Source organism: Protobothrops mucrosquamatus, unplaced genomic scaffold (assembly GCF_001527695.2).
Source record: "Protobothrops mucrosquamatus isolate PMUCROS unplaced genomic scaffold, P.Mucros_1.0 scaffold1773, whole genome shotgun sequence".
Taxonomy (NCBI): Eukaryota; Metazoa; Chordata; class Lepidosauria; order Squamata; family Viperidae; genus Protobothrops; species Protobothrops mucrosquamatus.
Genome location: NW_015387911.1, coordinates 94,426 through 117,476, shown reverse-complemented (window position 1 = coordinate 117,476; position 23,051 = coordinate 94,426). Strand labels below are relative to the sequence as shown.

At 46.7% G+C, this 23,051-nt stretch overlaps 1 protein-coding gene across 1 annotated transcript in view; it reads left to right on the top strand.

The window, feature by feature from the left end:
• Nucleotides 1–23,051, top strand: part of RYR1 (ryanodine receptor 1) — a 108,013-nt gene that overhangs the window by 47,572 nt on the left and 37,390 nt on the right. Inside the window, exons 41-69 of the mRNA XM_015823102.1 lie at nt 379–473; nt 1,016–1,151; nt 2,222–2,408; nt 3,399–3,510; nt 4,082–4,202; nt 4,991–5,160; nt 6,056–6,276; nt 6,953–7,043; nt 7,240–7,380; nt 8,145–8,308; nt 8,828–8,906; nt 9,655–9,744; nt 9,906–10,046; nt 10,381–10,455; nt 11,088–11,163; nt 11,257–11,380; nt 12,905–13,020; nt 13,672–13,739; nt 13,868–13,989; nt 14,158–14,207; nt 14,478–14,538; nt 15,229–15,467; nt 15,862–15,943; nt 16,726–16,856; nt 18,176–18,490; nt 19,300–19,540; nt 19,704–19,791; nt 20,529–20,621; nt 22,995–23,009. Coding sequence (XP_015678588.1) covers nt 379–473; nt 1,016–1,151; nt 2,222–2,408; nt 3,399–3,510; nt 4,082–4,202; nt 4,991–5,160; nt 6,056–6,276; nt 6,953–7,043; nt 7,240–7,380; nt 8,145–8,308; nt 8,828–8,906; nt 9,655–9,744; nt 9,906–10,046; nt 10,381–10,455; nt 11,088–11,163; nt 11,257–11,380; nt 12,905–13,020; nt 13,672–13,739; nt 13,868–13,989; nt 14,158–14,207; nt 14,478–14,538; nt 15,229–15,467; nt 15,862–15,943; nt 16,726–16,856; nt 18,176–18,490; nt 19,300–19,540; nt 19,704–19,791; nt 20,529–20,621; nt 22,995–23,009 — 3,644 coding nt within the window. The remainder of the gene's footprint in view (nt 1–378; nt 474–1,015; nt 1,152–2,221; nt 2,409–3,398; nt 3,511–4,081; nt 4,203–4,990; nt 5,161–6,055; nt 6,277–6,952; nt 7,044–7,239; nt 7,381–8,144; nt 8,309–8,827; nt 8,907–9,654; nt 9,745–9,905; nt 10,047–10,380; nt 10,456–11,087; nt 11,164–11,256; nt 11,381–12,904; nt 13,021–13,671; nt 13,740–13,867; nt 13,990–14,157; nt 14,208–14,477; nt 14,539–15,228; nt 15,468–15,861; nt 15,944–16,725; nt 16,857–18,175; nt 18,491–19,299; nt 19,541–19,703; nt 19,792–20,528; nt 20,622–22,994; nt 23,010–23,051) is intronic.

The following is a 23,051-nucleotide window of genomic DNA, read 5'->3' as shown; positions in this document are numbered from 1 at the left end:
GATACAGTGGAGGCGATCAACCCCAGAGATGATCACTATCCTATGAAGAGTGACTCGTAACTAGAGAGCGAAAAGCTGGCGTGTTAGGATCGAACGTATGTGGGCCTCTGATGTAAACCCAACATATTTTCATTGGGGTTTTGAAATTTGTCTGCAGTTTGATGCAGGGGAGAGTGGTGGGGTCTTCATGCCCTGTTCTCAAGTGGCATTGCCAGGTTCCTCCAACCTCTGAGGCACTGCTAAGTTAGTGATGGACCTCCCTCCCTNTTCCTTCCTTCCTCCTTTCTTTCCTTCCTTCCTTCCTTCCTTCCTTCCTTCCTTCTTTCCTTCTTTCCTTCCTCCTTTCCTTCCTTCCTTCCTTCCTTCCTTCTCTTCCAGGCATGCGAGGATCCACGCCCTTGGATGTGGCTGCTGCTTCGGTCATTGATAACAATGAGCTGGCCCTGGCTTTGCAGGAGCAAGATCTGGAAAAGGTAGCATTGCCCACTAAGAGGGTGTCAACATGCAAGGGTGGATGGCAAAGAATATCCCACTCATATCCTAGAGTGGGAAGGAGTGCCTTGGGGCTCTCTGCTCAGGGAAAGAATCCCAGCGGAAGCACCCCAGACTCAGGATGTTACATAGTTTGCTAACGAAACGTCTGCAACAAAACCACCAAGCTCAGAGAGCACCAAGGACCCCACAGTCCTCTTCCTCCTCTCTCAAACCCCACTCCCTTCAAGCACTGATGATATTACCTAGTTGGGTCATGAAACCTCTGCCAGAAAACAGCTAAACTCAGAGAGTACCAAGAAGTCCACAATTCAACCTTGAACCTCAGCGATTCTCTTTTATCGGTTAACATCCTTTCTACCTTCATTCCATGCATCCTGGGCAGTCTCTGATGATGGTTAGGCTATTATGTGATAGGCCCTTCCAGTTGTGGTTCCTTTGATCAGTTCAGCTGGCTTTGATGTATTTGCTTTGATAGGAGCTCCTGTGGGGTTCTTGAGAACTTTTCTCCTTGCCTCCCTAGGTGGTGACCTACCTTGCTGGCACTGGCCTCCAGAGTTGTCCCATGTTGCTCTCCAAGGGATATCCCGACATTGGTTGGAACCCTTGTGGAGGCGAGCGATACCTGGATTTCTTACGCTTCACCGTCTTCGTCAATGGTGAGTTGGGTGGCCAGCATAGTCACACACTGAGACAAACAGCAAATGTCTTCTTCTAGCCATTAAGAATGTTGCAGTTGCCAAAGAAAGATTTGGGGAACAAGATTCTGCTACTCATTCTTCTGCGGTGGAAGTACATGGAAGCTAAGACAGGTACCTTGGTTTATATACCAAACGAATGACTCATTGGGATCCCCATATCAAAACAACTGACCTTACGTGCGGCCAGAACTTGAAAGTAACATTTAACGTAGCACAGTACTTAAACAAAATGGTTCGGTTGAGATCTGCATATGTGGGACTGATTGGGGTAGATTGCAAGGGTGACTCCAAGATATAATTTTATCATATTTTATCTATATTTTAAATTACTGTACTCTATTTTAATTTCATTTTAGACTGTATTTTATTCCAATTTCATTTTAAGTCGTATTTTACGCTAATTCCATTTTAAACTGTATTTTATCAAATTTCATTTTAAATTGCTTTTATCAAACCTTAGTAATAATTTGTTGCTGGAACTTTGCACCTTGATATGGCCCAAGGGCTAATCAATAAAGATATTATTCATTCATTCATTCATTCATTCATTCACCCATCAAATTTGTAGAGTTGCCCAACCCATCCGTAGGTGACGATGAGCAGCTTACATTTTTAAAAAAATGGAAATCTATCATATAATAAAATCTGTTTTAAAAACCCACCCCATTCCCCCATAGCAGCAGTAACACAATCAAAGTAACTGCTTGATGGCCTCCATTTCCATTTGGGGAATGCTGACAAAATCTTTTTAGGGCCTTTCGGAAAAGCAGCCAGGTGGAGGACAAGGGATAAAGGGATGATATTCCATAAAAAGGGGCCACCACTAAGAAGGTCCTTTTTGGTGATCCTACCAGAGGACAATCTCTAATCGATAGGAGCTGTGACACGCCTTGCTTTCCCATCCTGGTGGACCGGATGGATGTCATAGGGGAGAGGCAGTCCTTCAAATCCCCCATTTTGCTTTTCTAGATCCCTGGGGTAACCAGTTACTCCCGTAGGGTCTCCTTAAGGTCCTTCTCCTTCCATAGGTGAGAGCGTGGAAGAGAACGCCAACGTGGTGGTGCGCCTGTTGATCCGTCGCCCGGAGTGCTTTGGCCCGGCCCTGCGTGGGGAAGGAGGCAATGGCCTGTTGGCTGCCATAGAAGAGGCCATCCAGATCTCCCAGGATCCCGCCCGGGATGGGCCTACCATCAAGAAAGATCGCCGTCGGGAATTGTGCGTGAAGGGCTCGCTGGAAGCTGGGGGGGGGGGGGAGGAGAGAAACCTGTTGTATAATTTGGAAGGGCTTCTATTTGTTTGACCAGCCTCCAAGTACAATTCTGGTTTGGAGGCCAAGTTTCTTCCTTGTTTTTCCGTTCTTGCCATCTCTTTCTGGCCCGATGCATTTTTAAAAATGGAGAATTTCTAAGGGATATTTTGCATTTAGAGTATTGGGAATGTATCTTAATGAACTGCCAGCCACTCTGTATTTTGCGCTAGAGCAGGGGTAGGCAACCTTGGCTCTTTTATGACTCATGGACTTCAACTCCCAGAATTCCTGAGCCAGCCGTGCTGAGGGGAAAGGGAGAGGTTTCCAAGCTGAGCCATGCTGGCTCAGGAATTCTGAGAGTTGAAGTCCACCCATCTCCGAGTGGCCAAGGTTGAGAAATACAGGCCTAGACCAGGGGTAGGCAACTTTGGCTCTTTTATGACTGGTGGACTTCAACTCCCAGAATTCCTGAGCTAGCTGTGCTGAGGAGAAAGGGAGAGGTTTCCATGCTGAGCCATGCTGGCTCAGGAATTCTGGGAGTTGAAGTCCACGAGTCATAAAAGAGCCAAGGTGGCCTACCCCTGCGCTAGAGTGACTGAGAGTATAGTCGCCATTTCATATATTTTTTTTACACTGGCTATTTTGATCCCCCTTTATGCCTCCTGTGATCACCTTGTCATTTGGACGGGAGACCTTGTTTGCTTGTTTATTTATTTTATTAAACTTATAGGCCGCCCATCTTGCTGCCGTGGGCCTCTAGGGTGCTTCTGACATGACAAAACCGTATTTTAAAACAGTAAAGATAACATTAGAAGGAACCAAGATGGCGGGGAGCACACAATGGAGGGGAGGAGGGATCTTCCATTTTAATACTCTAACCGCTTCAGAATGGCCTGCCCCCGTAGCTAATGCTGCTCTCTCTCCCTCTGCTCTCTTTTTCGCTCCCTCCCTCCTAGATTTGGGGGAGAAGAAACTCATGAGGATTACCGGGTCCATTTGGGCAACGCTGTCATGTCCTTCTACGCTGCCCTCATCGATCTGCTGGGACGGTGTGCCCCGGAGATGCACGTACGTGTCCTCTCTCCCCTCCATTGTTGTCTTGTCCCTCAGGGACAGAAGGTTGTCAGGTTCTCCAAGTTTACGTAGTCCTCGACTTATGACCACAATTTTGCCCCATTTTACGACCTTTCTTGCCGCCGCGGTTCAGCCAGTCACTGCAGTCGTTAAATTAGTAAGTGAATCTGGCTTCTCCGTTGACTTTGCGAGGTTGCAAAAGAGGATCAGGTGATCCCAGGATACTGCAACCATCATAAATCTGCGTCGGTTGCCAAGCATTCGAATCTGGATCACTTGACCGTGGGGATGCTGCCACGGTCGTAAGTGCGAAAGAGGGTCAGGTCGCTTTTTCCAATGCCATTGTAACTTTTAATGGTCACTAAATGAACTGTTGTTGTTAAGTCGAGGACTACCTGTTCAGCATTCACAGGTTTTGGCCACGGGCAACATCTCCCCTCCCACTGATCCCATTTCTTTACAAAACAGCCCTCTCTTCTCTAGCTTTCTTTTACACCCAAACTAGCCCTTGCTACCTACTAGAGGCTCACACTGTCTCTCCTCCTCTGGCTTCTTTTCTGAGCAGCTCATCCAAGCTGGGAAGGGGGAAGCCCTCCGGATCAGAGCTATTTTGCGTTCCTTAGTGCCCATCGAGGACCTTGTTGGAGTCATCAGCCTCCCGCTGCAGATCCCTTCGTTTGGCAAAGGTATGGTGGCCCTTTGGGCAGCAAAGTATCTGTAGGAGTTTCTACTTCCTACTCCTAGACTTAGTTCGTCTACTGCCCATTTGTGGTGGAGCCATCGGCTGAAAGGGGGGCGCCCTATCAGGTGGAGTGAAGAGAGATTCCAGCATAGAGTCCGTTTGGGGAATGAGACATCAAAGTTCAAAGCATTAGGTCCATATCTGGCATTTCCCAAGTGAAGACAGACAATCTGGCAAGATTCTTGTAATGTAGGTGTTCAGTAATAAAATATCTGCTTCAGCCTATCCACTGGTTGCTTGTGTAGGAAAAGAGCTGGGGGACTACTGTAAGTTTGGTGTGTCATCAGCTTAAGAGTCGTTACGTTCTCACAAGCGCTCCAATTCCAACCCCTCTTGAATTCCACTGACCCACATCTGGTGCCAATTTAGTGTTGAACTATATACTTGACCAGGTTAATGTCAGGCGCAAAGAATCAGGACCGTATGTTGAGCTGCAGTTCATAAGATTTATTGCTCAAGCCTATACACAAGAACCTAGTCAACTAAAGTTCAATAGTAAATTGGCGCTAGATAATGGAATTCAGTAGGGGTTGGATTGTGACTTGTTTGTGGCAACGTAATGACTCTAAGCTAATGGCACACTTCACTCCCCTAGCTCGGCCTGCTCTCCTACATTTTGTGCCTGATATCATTTGACCCTCACTCCTTGGAAAGTCTGCCTTTCCCTTCTCTCTATAGTCGCTACCCCCACCTCCATCTCCTCTGATTTATAATCTGCCCTTCCCACTCTAGATGGCAGTGTCATTGAACCCAAGATGTCCGCCAGCTTTGTGCCTGACCACAAGTCGCCCATGGTATTGTTTCTGGACCGTGTGTACGGCATCGAGAACCAGGACTTCCTCCTCCATGTGCTGGAAGTGGGTTTTCTCCCAGACATGAGAGCTGCAGCCTCCTTGGACACAGTAAGTAGCTCTGGGACAGGATGGCATCATCACAACATTCAAACTCTACACATAGAATCGGATTATTGGTGGAACCACTGTCTCCAGTGGTTTCTGATCACCCCACTGCTCCACACATGCTCAGGCATGCTCAGATCTGTCATGTGATGGGAAAATCCCATAGGAGGAATAGTCCACTTAGGGTTAGGTCACCATGAACTCTTAGAGCAAAGTGGACATCGCCAACATATTCGGAGTGCTTGGGTATGGTTAGGAGGGCACTGACTTTTCTAGCCTGCCCTATTTATGTTTCCTGGTAAAATACATGGGAAAATCCCATTGGGGGAAAATTCCACTTAGGGTTAGGGTTAGGTCACCATGAACTCATAGAGCAAAATGGACATTGCCAACAAATTGGGAGTGCTTGGGTATGGTTAGGAGGGCACTGACTTTTCTAGCCTGCCCTATTTATGTTTCCTGGTAAAATACATGGGAAAATCCCATTGGAGGAAAATTTCACTTAGGGTTAGGTCACCATGAACTCATAGAGCAAAATGGACATCGCCAACATATTCGGAGTGCTTGGGTATGGTTAGGAGGGCACTGACTTTTCCAGCCTGCCCTATCTATGTTTCCTGGTAAAATACATGGGAAAATCCTATTGGAAGAAAATTCCACCTGGAATTTCCCAGGGTATATCCATTAGGATGAGAGTAGTAAGGGTTTAGTCAGGCAAGATTCTGTCTGTTGGATGCAAGCAAATAAAAAACTGAATTGAGTTGAATTGCTCCTTGTTATTCCTGGGTTTTAGCCTGACAGCTTTGAAAAGATGAATTGGGCCATGTTGTGCCCTGGCCATTCCTTGGCATCCTTTCTCTCTCAGCCAAATATCCCTCATGGCTTCTCCTCCCCACAGGCTGCCTTTAGCACCACAGAGATGGCCCTGGCCATGAACCGCTACCTCTGCCTGGCTGTGCTGCCGCTCATCACCAAATGCGCCCCTCTCTTTGCTGGCACTGAGCACCGGGCTATCATGGTGGATTCCATGTTGCACACCATCTACCGGCTGTCTCGTGGTCGCTCCCTTACCAAGGCCCAGCGTGACGTCATTGAAGAGTGCCTCATGGCGCTGTGCAAGTAAGGAGAAGAATTGTAGGAGAAGGAACGATAGAACCTGGGGGCGGCGTTAAAAGAGGGATCAGCCTAGAATCACTACGTAGTCGCAAGCAGGCTAAGCCCAACCTCCTTTGTTTTCCATTGAGCCTTATCCAACTCCAAGCAAGTGCTAGCCATTAGTTGAGAGGTTTCCTGTGCATAGGCAGTTTAGCAATCAAATAGTTTAACTGGACCTTCACATCTGGACCTGGTCTTTCACGTCTGATCAGGAATTTGTGGATCAGCTCAGACATTCCGCCACTGTGGCAGCTTCTTCTGAGTAAGCTTAGCCCTTGAACATGAGAACTTCCAGTGATCATTCATACAACTTTCCTTCCCTCTTTCTCCTTAAATTCCTTCCAGATGGGGGTCTCCAAAATTTTCTACTTAAAAGATATTAGGAAGCTATTCTGTTTATTCCGTCCTTAACCAATAAGGATATTTTTTAAAAAGTGGAAACCTTAGTGAGGAACACAGGAAGTGATGGAAAACAACGTAATGTGGCCACCATGAGAAAATCTGCCATTTAGACCTACGGTAGCATTCATCTGGAGGCAACTGAATCACCAGCCAGAAGGAGAAACTGGGTGGACAGATCATTCTTGAATATAATGCCTTTTTGACTTTGCTTACTCATTGTCCGGCTTGTCCTTCAAAGGTATATAAGGCCTTCCATGCTCCAGCATCTTCTCCGCCGGCTGGTTTTTGACGTTCCCATCCTCAACGAATTTGCCAAAATGCCTCTCAAGGTAAGAAACCATGGCCATGTGACCATATTAGGTAAAGTATTAGCCAATGCATTGCCACAACAGGCCAACATCCAATGCTTGGCTATTGTTAACTTAGATCTTTTTTCCATTGTCTGCTGTAGCCTTCCCCAGCCTGATTGTGACTATATATGGCCTTCCAGCTTACGACATGTTCTTTTTCCTGTTCTCCATCCAGCTGTTGACTAATCATTACGAGCGTTGCTGGAAGTACTACTGCCTTCCTACTGGTTGGGCCAACTATGGGGTCAGCTCAGAGGAGGAGCTTCACCTGACACGGAAACTCTTCTGGGGCATATTTGAGTCATTGTCCCATAAGGTGAGCAGTGTGCTTATCTTTGACCTCAAGTGGGGCCTTTGAGATCAGCCAAAATCCAGGTTTGCAATGTTCTAGAAGCAACATCTCCCTTTCTAGAAGGTCAACATTTGCGTCCATCTATGGGCAACCAAATAGGAACTGAGAAAAGATCAAAAAGAGCAGCGTTTCTCAACTTCGGCAGCTTGAAGATGTGTGGGCTTCAACTCCCAGGAAGTTGGCTGGCTGGGGAATTCTGGGAGTTGAAGGCCACTCTTCTTCAAGTCGCCAAAGTTGAAAAACATTGAACAAGAGGTTGTTAAGAACGGAGAGCACCTCTGAGGACTACACAGATCTTCTTCTTCCTGTATTTGAAAGCAAAGAGATTGGCCTGGACCCACTTGGTATGGAGGTAGTTCCAAGTGGGCTTCCAGAATAAGTACTCTCCTCCTAACATGGGAACTTCAGCTAAGTCTAGGAGCAGTATTTCTCAAGCTCAACAACTTGAAATTGCGTGGACTTCAACTTCCAGAATTCCCCAGCCAGCGTAGGGCAGGCGTCTGGAGTTTGCTTTCCTTCTGCGCAACTTCCTTCGTCTGGGTGATTGGGTGCCATCAAACTCTCGGCAATTAATGTTGAGCTCTAGGCGTCTGATGTACTGAAAATGATAGCGGAGTTCTGAAAAACAACAACAACAAAAATATTCTCGGGGGGAGGGAGCATTTCAACGGATGATATTGCCCGACTGAGCATCTTTTCCGTCTTTCTGTTCTTCCCCTGACGTTCAGAAATTTGACTCCGATCTGTATAAGCTGGCCATGCCCTGCTTGTGTGCCATCGCTGGCGCCATTCCTCCAGACTACGTGGACGCCAGCTATTCTTCGAAAACTGAAAAGAAGGCTTCGGTGGATGCCGAGGGCAACTTCGACCCCAAGCCAGTGGAAACACTAAAGTGAGTGTGTTTACAGGGGGACAGTTTGACTGGCCAAATTTTGCATCAAGAAGCTTAGAATGTCACTCTTATCCCGGTGGTTTGTAAAGTAACTTTCTACTGTAGACAGCAGGGTTGGGAAGGATATCCCCATTGCCCAGTGCAAGCGGTTACTTCTTAAAGGTGGCCATCCAGCCTCTCTTTAACCCGCCCCTCCCCAGCAAAGAAATGTCCACCGCCTCCTTCAGACAGGTTCTTCCCTTCAAGACGCTTTTCCTGCTATGCTGTCAGGGCCAAGAATCAGGAACGACACATGGAGTAGTTTATTGTCACTTGCCTGTAGACAGAATCTTGCCAGAATAAAGCAATTCGGTGCAATAACTATATATTTATTTATTGTTTATTTATTTGTATCCCACTTTTATTATTTTTACAAATAACCCAAGGCAGCAAACATATCCAAACACCCCTTCCTGCCCCTATTTTCCCCACAACGACAGCCCGTCCCTCCAAACTTCCTTCTCTTCCTCCTTTTCTTAGTGTCATCATTCCCGAGAAGCTGGACTCTTTCATCAACAAGTATGCTGAGTACACGCATGAGAAGTGGGCCTTTGACAAGGTAAGGAGCCTGTCACACAATCACACAACCTCTCTCTGGTTCCCTGAGATCTGATCTGGTGGCTTCCTGGTGTCCTCGGCAAGTACTTCCTGCTTCCTGGTTGGGCATAGAAGAGCAGATCTATATCCCACCTTTATTATTTTTATAAATAACTCAAGGCGGTGAACATACTTCCTAGGCTTTCCTCCTCCTGTTTTCCCCACAACAACAGCCCTGTAAAGTGGGTTGGGCTGAGCAAGAGTGACTGGCCCAAGGTCATCCAGCTGGCTTTCATGCCTAAGGCGGGACTAGAACTCCCGGTCTCCTGGTGATTGGCCCAAAGTCACCCAGCTGGCTTTTATGCCTAACGCGGGACTAGAACTCCCGGTCCCCTGGTGATTGGCCCAAAGTCACCTAGCTGGCTTTCATGCCTAAAGTGGGACTAGAACTCCCAGTCTCCTGGTGATTGGTCCAAAGTCACCCAACCGGCTTTTATGCCTAAGGTGGGACTAGAACTCCCAGTCTCCTGGTGATTGGCCCAAAGTTACCCAGACGGATTTTAGCCTAAGGCGGGACTAGAACTCCCAGTCTCCTGGTGATTGGCCCAAAGTCACCCAGCCGACTTTCATGCCTAAGTCGGGACTAGAACTCCCAGTCTCCTGGTGATTGGCCCAAAGTCACCCAGCCGACTTTCATGCCTAAGTCGGGACTAGAACTCCCAGTCTCCTGGTTTTTAACTGCTATGTCTCACAGTCTCCTTTTCCCACAGATTCAGAATAACTGGTCCTTTGGTGAGGCGGTTGATGAGCAGGCCAAGACGAATCCTATGCTGCGTCCTTATAAGACCTTCTCTGAAAAGGTAGAGTTCCTTCACCAACATTCCTCCCGCCGTCAACGGGCGCAGAGATTGCATGATTCCTCAAGTTCCAAGCGGGAAGGGAAGGCGAAGGTGGCATCGGGAGGCCTTTCCGGAAGAAGACCCTCCCTGCTTGTCACCTGTCTCTTGTTTTCCTTCGACAGGATAAGGAAATTTACCGGTGGCCCATCAAAGAATCTCTGAAGGCCATGATTGCTTGGGAGTGGATGATGGAGAAAGCCCGCGAGGGCGACGAGGAGAAAACGGAGAAGAAGAAGACCCGCAAAATCTCTCAGACAGCCCAGGTTGCTTTCTAGAAAAGTCCTTGGCATCCATTTCCCCTGTCTGTACGGTCTTCTTCCTGTCTCAGGAAGTGTTTCCAAGTAGATACTTACTCTAGGTCGGTGTTTCTCAAACCTGACAACTTTAAGACGTGTGGACTTCAACTCCCAGAATTCCCCAGCCAAGCTGGGAGAGCATCGAGGACTCTACGTATAAAAATGAAATAAAAAATTTAAAAAATGAACAGGCAGTAGACTTGGGAATCTGGAGGACGGGGTCGGGGAGACCTAGCTAGGAAAATGAGAAGGAATGGGGACAATGGGTGTCAAGCATGCCTGTTTCTCTGTTTTCCTTCAGGCCTACGACCCCAGCCACGGTTACAATCCTCAGCCAATAGATCTGTCTGCAGTGACCCTTTCCAGGGAATTACAGGTGAGAAAGGTTGGCCTCGCAAGTATCGATGACCTGCCAACAAATAGGGAAGGAATAATTTGTAGTCAGAAGAAATAACCCAATAAATGTAGACCTCAAGGTGACCCTGAAAAGCAGCAGCACAACCGCCAAAAAGTTGAGATCTTTCTGCATTGTATATAAAGAGAGTGAACCCACTCCCTTCTAGCACTGATGATGTTCCCTAGTTGGGTCATGAAATGTCTGCAAGAAAACCTCCAAGTTCAGCACCGAGGACCCCACAGTCCTCCTCCTACTCCTACTCCTACTCCTACTCCTCCTACTCCTCCCCCCTTTTGGCACTGATGATGTTCCCTAGTTGGGTCATGAAACGTCTGCAAGAAAACCTCCAAGCTCAGAGAGCACCAAAGACCCCAAAGTTCTCCTCCTCCCTTCTGGCACTGATGATGTTCCCTAGTTGGGTCATGAAACGTCTGCAAGAAAACAGCCATGCTCAGAGAACACCGAGGACCCCACAGTCGTCGTCGTCCTCCTCCTCCTCCTCCTCCCCCTCCTCCTCCTCCTCCTCCTCCTCCTCTATGTAAATTAGGACTCGGTTGGCCATGACAGGGTTCTTCTTATCCACCCAGCTGATCTCAGTTCTCTTTTCACAGGCCATGGCAGAGCAACTGGCTGAGAACTATCACAACACCTGGGGACGCAAGAAGAAATTAGAGCTGGAGAGCAAAGGTGAGCTTCTGAGCCTTCTGAAGGAGGCTGATGTTCTCTTTCCTTATTGCCCCTGCAGGGAAATAGCTTACCTGCTTTCTCTTTTCCTCCAAGGAGGTGGAACCCACCCCTTGCTGGTGCCGTATGACACGCTGACGGCCAAGGAGAAGGCTCGGGACCGGGAAAAGGCTCAAGAGTTGCTTAAATTCTTACAGCTTCATGGCTATGCAGTGACTCGGTAAAGTATAGAAGGAGCTAAAAACAGGGGGTGGCCGAAATCGAGTGTCTTCTCATAGTTGCACTGATGATGTTCCCTAGTTTGGTAAGGAAACGTCTGCAAGAAAACAACCAAGCTCGGAGCGTGCCGAGGACCACACAGTTGTCTTCCTTCCTTTCTCCTCCTCCTCCTCTCCACAAACCTCACTCCCTTCTAACACTGATGATGTTACCTAGTTTGGTAAAGAAACATCTTCAAAAAAAAAAAAGGCCACCAAGTTCAACACCAAAGGCCCCACAATCCAACCTTGAGCAACAAAGATTCTCTTTTTCTTGAAGTTGTTTTTAAAATAAATCAATTCCTCTGCTGCTTTGAATGTACAGGGATTAATATGTCTGCATATCGAAGACCTTTTAGTTTAGAGGCGCTTTATTTTTCTAAGACGTTAATTGATTTTAAATGTATTAATCAATGGTTGTTTTCCTCTGGGTCTGGGCTGCACTTAGGTTTAAGTGCCTAATAAATGACTGCTGAGCAAGCAAAGGGCTGGGGAAATATTCCCATGTATTTTGGGCATTTGAGAATTCCTGGGAAAGGGTTTCGTGGTCTCTTCCTGTAGAGGACATGGAGAATGGCCTTGAGGACAGGAGGAATAATCGATATCAATTCAATGTCAACATCCAGTTGGAAAATCCAAGTAAAACCCCAGATTAATTTCCATTTCCGAAAATCTTATTGTTTACTGAATACATTGCTTGGTTACGTTGAAGCAAAACTAAGTCTGAGGTTCCCACACCAATTCATAGATTTAAACAATGGTTTTCCCAGCAAAACCCCCAATGTCTTATGTAATCCATATCAACAAGTCCACTTTGTTATGGGAACCATCTGCTTCAAATCCACACCTGTTCTGGTGTACTTGACAAGGCTTCAAGCTCCCACGCTCTGTAGCTGAATAGAAGAAGTTTCATTTCTCCATCTGCCCACTGGAAAGTAACACTTCCCACTCCCTTAATCAGAATGCAAGTTGAAAGTCAGAGGAACGTAGCTGCCCAAGGTTCATCCTTGACATTCAGTGGTTAGATAAGAGGGGTTTAGCGTATGCCAAGATAGTAACCATGCAAAAGCTGCTCCCTAGTTCACACAAAGATACAGTGAGGAAGTGGGACACACGTTCAGACTTACAAGATTCTGTTACTATAGCTGTGATAGTAAATGTAATTCTAAACCTAAGTGGCATTGGTCCTTCATTCATGGACAACTATCAAAGCTAACACCGGCCAGAACATAAAACAGTTCAAAGAAGTAGTGCAAGATCAGAAGATGTGGAGAGGCCTGGCCAAGAGTTGGACACACAACTGAATGGATAACATCACCATCACCATCCTAGACAATTAAAGCAAAACCAAACCAACCATCTTTAAAGGAGGACTCTTTAGCAATTTCCTGTCTTGCCCTGGGTGTTTTCTAGCATTGCCTCTTTTAAAACCTTGGCACCCAATCTTTTGTCACCTGCCTGAATCCAAATTCCATCATTTCTCCCAGGGGTCTGAAGGACATGGAACTGGACACTTCATCCATTGAGAAACGCTTCGCTTTTGGATTCCTGCAGCAGCTGCTGAAATGGATGGACATCTCCCAAGAATTCATTGCCCACCTGGGTAAGAGCTGTCCTCTTGCTCTCCTTAGCAAGTTCCTGGAAGCTGGGCCCCATAGTGTTAACTCATGATTTCCTGGGAGAGGAAGATGGGAAGTGGGAAGATAGAAGAAGACTTGGAATCCAGAACCTTACCTTCTTAATTTATACTGCTGGACAGGGAACAGGGTCTGATCCAGAAGCATTTGAGATAACAATCTCTGAGTTCCTTTCTCCATTCTGATAGTGGGAAAATGAGATAAGAAGCCATTGATGGGCTGCTTGGATCCCATAGTCAAATATGATGGGAAAGTTTTAGCTCTGCCTTGGGTTCCCTTGAGATCATCTCACCTGTGGTCAGAGGTCACACAGTACCAATTTTAGTCATCCAAGCAGAGTAACAGGGTAAGGTTGTAGAGCACTGCGGAGTTGACCTTGAAAAAGGAATGTAAGAGCCATTAGTAAAACATGAATTCCACCTGGGAAGACAAGACCTTGTGAGAAAGAAACTCAAGACTGCCAAGCCTTGAGTCTCTTTGGCATCAGAGGGAAAGAAGGAGATAGGCTGCCCAGATTTCGAAATTCTGTTGTTATAGTCTAAGCCAGTTTAAGTAAACCTTTTGTATTTCTTGGAGGATTTATTTCCTGGTCTTTTTTTTTTTTTTCGCTCCTCCAGAGGCTGTGGTGAGCAGTGGACGAGTAGAAAAGTCCCCACATGAACAGGAGATCAAGTTCTTCGCCAAGGTACACCTGCCTTTGTATTTGTATTGATTTTATGTTACTTTTGGGTCAAGAAGAGGACGGATATATATACATATATACATACATATGTATACATATGTAGACACGACTCATTTGCATTCTCTTTTCAGATCCTGCTGCCCCTCATCAACCAGTACTTCAACAACCACTGCCTCTACTTCCTGTCCACCCCAGCCAAGGTCCTGGGCAGTGGAGGCCACGCTTCCAACAAAGAGAAAGAGATGATAACCAGGTGAGGGGTGGTTAGGCAACCCCAGCAGCGGCTGGTGGCCGGTGTGAACGAGCCCTGCAGCCTTTAAAGAGATGCTGCCTCTGCCGTCTTGCCCCGTGGTACGTCCTCAGCTTGTCAGGAGGGACCTCTTTCATCCTCTGTTCTTTTCCTTTCTTTTCCTCCTTTCAGCCTTTTCTGCAAACTGGCAGCCCTGGTCAGGCACCGGGTCTCTCTCTTTGGTAAGCCCCCCTCTCTGCTCCTGCTTTCTGGGACTAGGAAGGGGCTCAGCCCACCTGTTCCATCCCCTTCTACCTGTCACTGCTTCAGTGGGGCTAAACTCCGCCTGCACTGCTCTCAGTTCTGCATCTTGACTTCCCTGACACTGGGTCAGCTCTATTCCCAAACCAATTTTCCTGCTGCTCCAGCCCTGAGGCCATGTTTCTCCTGCCCAGTCTCCCCATCACTTTGTACGGGGTTCTAAATCCACCTGTTTGATCCTCTTCTTTCAGGTACCGATGCGGGTGCTGTGGTGAACTGCCTCCACATTCTGGGTCGCTCCTTGGATGCCAGGTGAGCAGGCTCCCTCTATCAATGGAGAGTCTCCGTCATCCAGGTCATGGTTGTCCCAAAGGTGCTTTTTTACGAGTAGAGTAGAGTAGAGTAGAGTAGAAGTTTGAAATGAAGACCTTCCCTCCAGTTCTTCTCACCCGCCATTTCTTATCCTCTCTTATTTCAAACAACCTTTAAAAACACTCTCCTATGATGTTGTTATGTCTAACTAATTCCCATACACATTCTTCCTCCTCCCGCCCCCCAGAATCATCTAATTCTAACTCTAAAAGTAACACACTGCATCTTGGCTGCATCTTCATATATTGTCAAAGCAAGAACATCCGATGTTAGCAGCCTTGACACATGCATTAGCAATTTCTATAACAACAAACTAGAAAGTTGTAACATTGGCCACAACTCATTTAACAACCTTCTTACTTAGCAATGGAAATTCTAACCCCAACTGTGGTGCTGTTTGTATACATATTTGTGTTAAATCTGTTTGGTTTGGTTTAAATTGGGTATTGCCGTATATATACCGATGAATGGGGCAACATTCTAGCTTAGACGTTTTCTTTCTTTTGAAAATTTGAGGAACAAACAGGTTTAGTTGTACTATTCTGGTGATGAGTGCCTGGTAGCTTTATTCATGAGCATCTGAAAAAAATATCTAGGTGCTGATTATTATTATTTTTTCCCTACCTACAGGACAGTCATGAAATCAGGCCCTGAAATTGTCAAGGCGGGGCTGCGTTCATTCTTCGAAAGTGCCTCCGATGACATTGAGAAGATGGTGGAGAACCTCAAGCTCGGCAAAGTGTCCCAATCCCGCACTCAGGTCAAGGGCGTGGGGCAGAACATCACCTACACCACCGTGGCCCTGCTGCCCGTCCTCACCTCCCTCTTCGAGCACATTGCCCAGCACCAGTTTGGGGATGATGTCATGTGTGAGTAGGGCAGGAGAAGGGAGGGTGGGCTGAGCAGGCTCTGAAACGAGGGCATGAGAATGCCGCCCATCTAGCCCAAGAGTGGTGGAGGCTGGGTCTAAACGCCAAAAGACTTTGGGAGAAGGTTTTGGAGGAGCGAGAACATGGGAGCATTTCCTGACATCAAAGAGGGGGATGGAGAAGTTGCATGGCTCCCATTGTTCAGTCTGTCTGTCTGTCTGTCTCTCTCTCTCTTCCTCTCCCTCCCTCTCCCTTCCTTCCTTCCTTCCTTCCTTCCTTCCTTCCTTCCTTCCTTCCTTCCTTCCTCTCTCTTCTCTTCTCTTCTCTTCCCTTCCCTTCCCTTCCCTTCTCTTCTTTTTTTTTCTTTTCTTTTCTTTCTTTTGTACTCCTTCAGTGGATGATGTCCAGGTCTCCTGTTACCGAACTCTGTGCAGTATCTACTCCCTGGGAACAACCAAAAATCCGTATGTGGAGAGGTGAGCACAAAGGCAAGATTGGGTTCAGCTGGAAAGCTATAGACCCTTTGCGGTGAGATGGAGCCAAGAGGTAGGGGAATGGCTAGCTAGACTGGAGGGAGGGGTCAAGCGAGAGCATAGCTTGGAGTCATGGCGCAGCCACAAACAGCATAAACATGACCTATTGATGAGTAGTTCTGGTTGCTGAAACTGACACAAATGGAACACAGAGTGAAAATGAGTAGAAATGTTGAAGGACATTTGGTCTGGTCTAGTCTGGTCTGGTTTGGCCAAGGGAATACAGCCAGTCTGGTAAGATTCTTGTAAATTGGGTGATCAACAATAAAGAAACTGCTTTGGCATGAAGTTGTCCTGGTTTCTTCGCCTGACACGTCTGTCCTCCAGCCTGGGGATGAGTAGGGCTTTGACACAGAACTGGAAGGATGGAAGAAGTGGCATATAAGCCTTCTTCATGTCCAATCTTCCCGGAGGTCCTTCCTTCTCTCCAGATGGAATGGCACCACCCTCCAGAGTTAGCTTGCAGAATGACCAACGTTGTAGGCCAGGGGTCCTCAAACTTGTCCACTTTAAGACTTGTGGAATTCTGGGAGCTGAAGTCTACAAGTCTTAAAGTGGCCAAGTTTGAGGACCCCTGTTGTAGGCATTCATGAACCAACAGCTTTTTCAAGTACAACTGTGGTTTGGAGAGAATAATGATTAAATATTAAATATTAGGCATCTCTTCAGCACAACTTCTCTTCTGCAGCATGAATGATAACTTGGTCTCTTGTCCCTCTCTGCAGGCAGAGGCCCCAACTTGGAGAATGCTTGGCCCGGCTGGCAGCGGCGATGCCCGTGGCTTTCCTGGAGCCACATCTGAACGAATACAATCCTTACTCGGTTTACACCACCAAGTCCCCAAGAGAGCGAGCCAGTGAGTATGAGAGAAGGAAGCAGGACAGACCACGATCCTCTTCCGCCTTGACGTTCCCTCCAATTTTCTTCCCTTCCTTATTGGGCAGGGGGTTAATGTCCATCTAGACCCTCCCCTTTTTTTACTCCTGCCCTCAGTCATCATTTTCAATCCTTTTTTTTCTTCCCCTGATTGGAAAAGTTAGACCAGGGGTCTTCAAACTTGGCCCTTTTATGACTTGTGGACTTCAACTCCCAGAATTCCTCAGCCAGCCTCCATTTTGTTTGTTAGATTTAAGACAGATCTTCAAACTTGGTCCTTTTATGACTTGTGGACTTCAACTCCCAGAATTCCTCAGCCAGCCTCCATTTTGTTTGTTAGATTTAAGACAGATCTTCAAACTTGGTCCTTTTATGACTTGTGGACTTCAATTCCCAGAATTCCTCAGCCAGGCACACGTGCCTGGCTGAGGAATTCTGGGAGTTGAAGTCCACAAGTCATAAAAGGACCAAGTTTGAAGACCCCTGAATTAGACCTTTTTACTAAGTGCTGCTAGAGCCTGGGTGGGCCACTATGGCCTGTTTATGACCTGTGGACTTCAACTCCCAGAATTCTACGCTGGCTCAAGAATTTTGGGAGTTGAAGTCCACATGTCATAGAGAGGCATAGTTGCCCACCCTTGTGCTAGAGTTTAGACGTTTTCAGGAAGGCCTTGAACACATATGTATATAGATAGTCCTTGACTTACAACTGGTTGTTTGAAGTTACGACGGCCTTGGAAATGGTGCTTTATGGCCTGTAAAATATTGTCGTTTCACCACACACCCCCATGGTCATCTGATCACATTTCACTTGCTCGGCAACCCGCTCATTTATGACCAGTTGCATGTGTCCTGCCGTCAGATGACAACAATTTGCAACTCTTTTTGCTGATTCCCAACATGTTTTGCTGATTTCTGGCAAAAATAAAAAACCAAAACGCCCAATCAGGAAAATGGATTTGGATTTACGACCGTGGGATTCACTTAACAACCATGTGATTCAGATTACAACTGCCTGATTCGCTTAATTGCTCTAAAAATGATCAGAAAATCAGGTCCGGTCGTGTGGTGCCTCAACTTAGGACCAGATTTCCAATTCAATTGCCGTCATAAGTCGAGGACCACCTGTAAGCGTTGCAATCTCACCATTTATTTATTTTTTTTGCTTTTCTGACATGGTCACCCTAGTGGCTGGGATCTGGATACATCCCAGAAGAGACGCTGTCTCTGAATTTAGTGCTTTTTTGCCCCCCCCCCCCTGACCTCCAGAAATGTAACACGCCTGTCTTCCACCCTTAGTCTTAGGTCTGCCAAACTGCGTGGAGGAGATGTGTCCAGACATCCCAGTGCTGGAGAAGCTGATGAAGGACATCAACGGGCTGGCGGAGTCAGGGGCTCGCTATACCGAAATGCCCCACGTGATAGAGGTCACCCTGCCGATGCTTTGTAACTACTTGCCCCGTTGGTGGGAACGGGGTTCGGAGACCAACGCGCAGGGCCCGTGGTGCACCGAAGTGACTTCGGACCAGCTCAACACCCTGCTGGGAAACATTCTGAAGATCATCGTCAGCAACCTCGGCATAGACGAAGCTTCTTGGATGAAGCGGTTGGCTGGTACGAAGGGAGCTTGGGTGGTGGGATTGAGGCCTTTCTTTCTTCAAAAGCAGAACTAGATTTTGCTCCAGAGAGAAATAGCAGAATAAGTTATCAAACTAAGCAAAGGTTTTAAGGTTTTAAGGATGTTTGTGCTAAGCCTTGAACTGTCATGGTGATGTTTGCAGGACATGTTAGGCCTGGGTGTCCAACCTTGGCCACTGTAAGACCTGTGGACTTCAGCTCCCAGGATTCCCCACCCATCATTTGTTTAGCACTCTTAAAGTGACAACAGCATTGAAAAAAGTGAGTTAGGACAGGCTCACGCCTTTATGACCATCACAGCATAATAATCAATCAGTAGAGCTGGAAGAAGGGACCCTGGAGGTCTTCTAGTCCAACCCCCTGCTCAAGCTGGAGCCCCTATACTATTTCAGGCAAGTGACTGTCTTAAAAACTCCAGTGATGAAGCACCCACAACTTCTGGAGGCAAGTTGTTCCACTGATTAATTGTCCTCCCTGTTAGGAAGTTTCTCCTTAGTTCCAGGTTGTTTCTTTCTCTCCTTGCTTAGTTTCCATCCATTTTTTCTGGTCTTGCCTTGGAAAATAAGTTGACCCCCCTCTTCTTTGTGACAGCCCCTCAAATACTGGAATACTGCTATCATGTAATTTGGGGGGGGTCAGCTGTGGTCATAAGTTGGGAACTACCGGGACCAATAAGCAGTTAGAGGTCCAGAGGTTTCCAAGCCCTCTTGAATTATTGGAGAGACCTCTAACTTAGACTTGGAGACAGGTAGCTTGCACCTGACTGAGGAGGCTCTTTTCTGCAGTCTTTGCTCAGCCCATTGTCAGCAAAGCAAAGCCCGAACTGCTCCGCTCCCACTTCATCCCCACCATGGAGAAGCTGAAGAAGCGGTCTGGGAAAGTCGTGGCTGAGGAGGAACAGCTGCGTCTGGAGGCCAAGTCCGAATCGGAAGACACGGAGCTCCTCATCCGCGACGAGTTTTCGGTGCTGTGTCGTGACCTCTACGCCCTGTACCCCTTGCTCATCCGCTACGTGGACAACAGCAGGTAATATAAGAGTTTGCAAACAAAAAACAAAAAAACAACCCCTCCATGCGCACACCTAGGTGCAGATTGCAACTTGCCACCTAATGAGTTTCTGCAGGGTAGATCCCATGAACCGTGGGAAGTGGACGAAGGTGCTCACCAACCACTCCTTTTGCATCTGCAGGGCCCACTGGTTGACCGAGCCCAACTCGGATGCTGAGGAGCTGTTCCGGATGATTGGGGAAATCTTCATTTATTGGTCCAAGTCCCACGTGAGTGAGCTTTGGGGTAGCAGAGTGGCAGGCTTGTGGGTTCATTTCCACGTTTCCTCTCCACTGAAGATGTTGCAGAAGAAAAGGCAAACAGCTGCTCCTTGCCTTTTGATTATGAGGCCCCACCTGTGTAGAAGAATGGAATGGAATGGAATGGGATAGAATAAGAATGGAATGGAATGGAATGGAATGGAATGGAAGAGGATAAGAATAGAATAGAATAGAATAGAATAGAATAGAATAGAATAGAATAGAATAGAATAACAGAGCTGGAAGGGACCTTAGAGGTCATCTAGTCCAACCCGCTACTCAGGAAGGAAACCCTAACCCATTTCAGAGAAATGGCTGTCCAGACTCTTCTTAAAACCTCCAGTGATGGAGCACCCACAAGTTCTGGAGGCAACTCTTCCCACTGATTAATTGTTCTCACTGTCAAGAAATTTCTCCTTAGTTCTAGATTGCTTCTCTCCTTGATTACTTCCCATCCATTGCTTCTTGTCTTAATATAACTCCTTTTTGGAAGGCCAGGAGGGTAAGAGACAAAAATCTCATTTTGTCTCTCATAGTTGAGGTCTACCTATGATGTCAATTACAGGCCTCTCTCCTCTTTTTAAGTGGGAGAACTTGCACAATTGGTGGCTGACTCAATACTTTTTTGCCCCACTGTATATGAGGTTGATCCCCTGCAGAAATCTCCCTGCAGAAATCTCCCATCCGATTCTTCTTTTCTCCTGCAGAACTTTAAGCGAGAAGAGCAGAACTTCGTTGTTCAGAATGAAATCAACAACATGTCCTTCCTGACAGCCGACAGCAAAAGCAAAATGTCCAAGGTGAGAAGGTTGTTGGGGGTCTCCTCCTTCAGCTGGGGAGAAGGCAGTGGGTGGGTGTCCTTCTTGGTGGCTCTTGCCATCCTTGAAGCCGTGATACCATCTCAGTAGGGAAAGGGTCTTGGACCCAACCACAGCTGAGCTCCAGGTGGACAGGAAGTGTCTGAGGGCTGCAGGATTCCAGGTCTCAGGACAGCTGTAAACTTACTAAGTGGCCTTGGCTTACCTACTCATTTTCTAAACATTTAACTTGCAGATGTAACCATACTGGTCTTTTCTTATTAGATTCCTCTGTTAAGGGACATGAAGTGAGAGAACAGTACAACAAAACCTCTTTTAATGCCCCAAACGGTGGAAAAATGTGTCTGTTATTCAGGAATCTTTGCTCAACTCGAGCGTGTAACAAATGCAGGGATTTACATCATTTGTGTGGACAGTGTTACCGTGCAAGTACATCCGTTACGTCCATCGACATTGTTTGCCTGGCGATAGCGTCCGTTACAATTTACAGAAACAAGGGCAAGGCGCGCAAACGATGTCAGTGGATGCCAATGGTGCCACATAGGTCAATTGCGACATGCAAATAGGGTAAATCCCAATGGGAATTAGATTCAGTGATATGCAAAGTCCGCTGCATTCAGGTCCAGTAAAATGAGGTTTCACAGTGTACAGCTCTTTTTCTTTCCTTGTGAGATGCCCTTCCTCTCTCGGATGTCGTCACTGCGGAGACCAAATGTTCTCTTTCCTGATTTCCTTTTTAATTATTTATTTGTTTATTTACTTATATATTTATAATAATTGCTGTGCTGCCCTCTCCTAAGCCTCTAGGTCAGGGGGTCTCCAACCTTGGCAACTTTAAGACGTGTGGACTTCAACTCCCAGAATTCCCCAGCCAGCATGGCTGGCTGGGGAATTCTGGGAATTGAAGTCCACACGTCTTAAAAGTTGCAGGTTTGGAAACATTGTCCTTAGCTAATGGTGATGATTCCTTGTGAAACTATAAAATCATTTTTTTAGAAGAAAAGTTGTACCCCCACAGGATTTTACCTCAGGCTTTTCTGCTAGCTGAGGAATTCTGGGAGTTGAAGTCCACACGTCTTAAAAGTTCTCAGGTTTGGAAACATTGTCCTTAGCTAATGGTGATGATTCCTTGTGAAACTATAAAATCATTTTTTTAGAAGAAAAGTCCTACCCCCACAGGATTTTACCTCAGGCTTTTCTGCTAGCTGAGGAATTCTGGGAGTTGAAGTCCACACGTCTTAAAAGTTGCAGGTTTGGAAACATTGTCCTTAGCTAATGGTGATGATTCCTTGTGAAACTATAAAATCATTTTTTTAGAAGAAAAGTCCTACCCCCACAGGATTTTACCTCAGGCTTTTCTGCTAGCTGAGGAATTCTGGGAGTTGAAGTCCACAAGTCTTAAAGTTGCCAAGGTTGGAGACCCCTGCTTTAGCTGGCTCACAATAAAAGATACACCTAAATCTCTTCCTGGTCAGCTCTTACTGGCCATACATTTTGTTCCGAGTCCACCTGGCTAGGAAGAGCTCAGCCTGATCTTTTGAATCCATCAGATCCGTTCCTTTTTTCCCGGTCGCCCTGTCATCACATACATATCCAGGTCCCTGTTGATCCTTTCACAGCATCCTAAAAGTTGTCCTGAAAACTTATCCTGGTGGAGAACAGGAGATATGAAGGTGCAAAGGGCAATGTAGGGTGTCTCCAAAACACAAAGTATCTAGGCACCTTCCTCAGTCAAGGATTTCCTCGTCCATCTCGTTTGCCTGTTCTTGGTCCTCTCGCAATTAACAAGAACTAGAAACATGCTTTTTTTTCTCCCCCTTTCTACCTTTGGGAAGGAAAAAATGGCAGGATAAGGTGAGAATTAATCATTTTGTTTGAGCATTTCAGATACTTTGGATCAACTGGTGCACTCCGAGCATGGTTCTTTTCTTGCGGACATTTCATCACCCAAGTAGGCGACATCATCAGTGCTAGAAGGGAGTTGGGTTTGCCCTCTGCTTATAAACCCCACTTCTTTCTTCTAGCACTGATGATGTTCCCTAGTTGGGTGGCAAAACATCTGCAAGAACATCTAGCCGAACTCAGAGAGCACCAAGGACCTCACAATTCAACCCTGAGCTAGAAATATTCTCTTTGGATCAACTGACCAGATGTTGCTTGTAGAGGGGGGGGGAGAAACCAACATCTGGGCAATGGGAGCATTCATAGGATCTTAGATCCACCAAGTTCTGGGCAGGTGATTCTTGCTTTGCGTCCTTCCTCTGAATAACGGAGAGGCGGGGGATGTTGCCTCCTCTAACCTTCTTTTTCTCCTGTCTTGTCTTCCTTTTCTCCCCTCTCCACATGTGGGTTTAGTCGGAAGAAAGCCAGGTTAGCACAAGCATAGCTGTTCCACTGGCCCAAAGGGTCAAG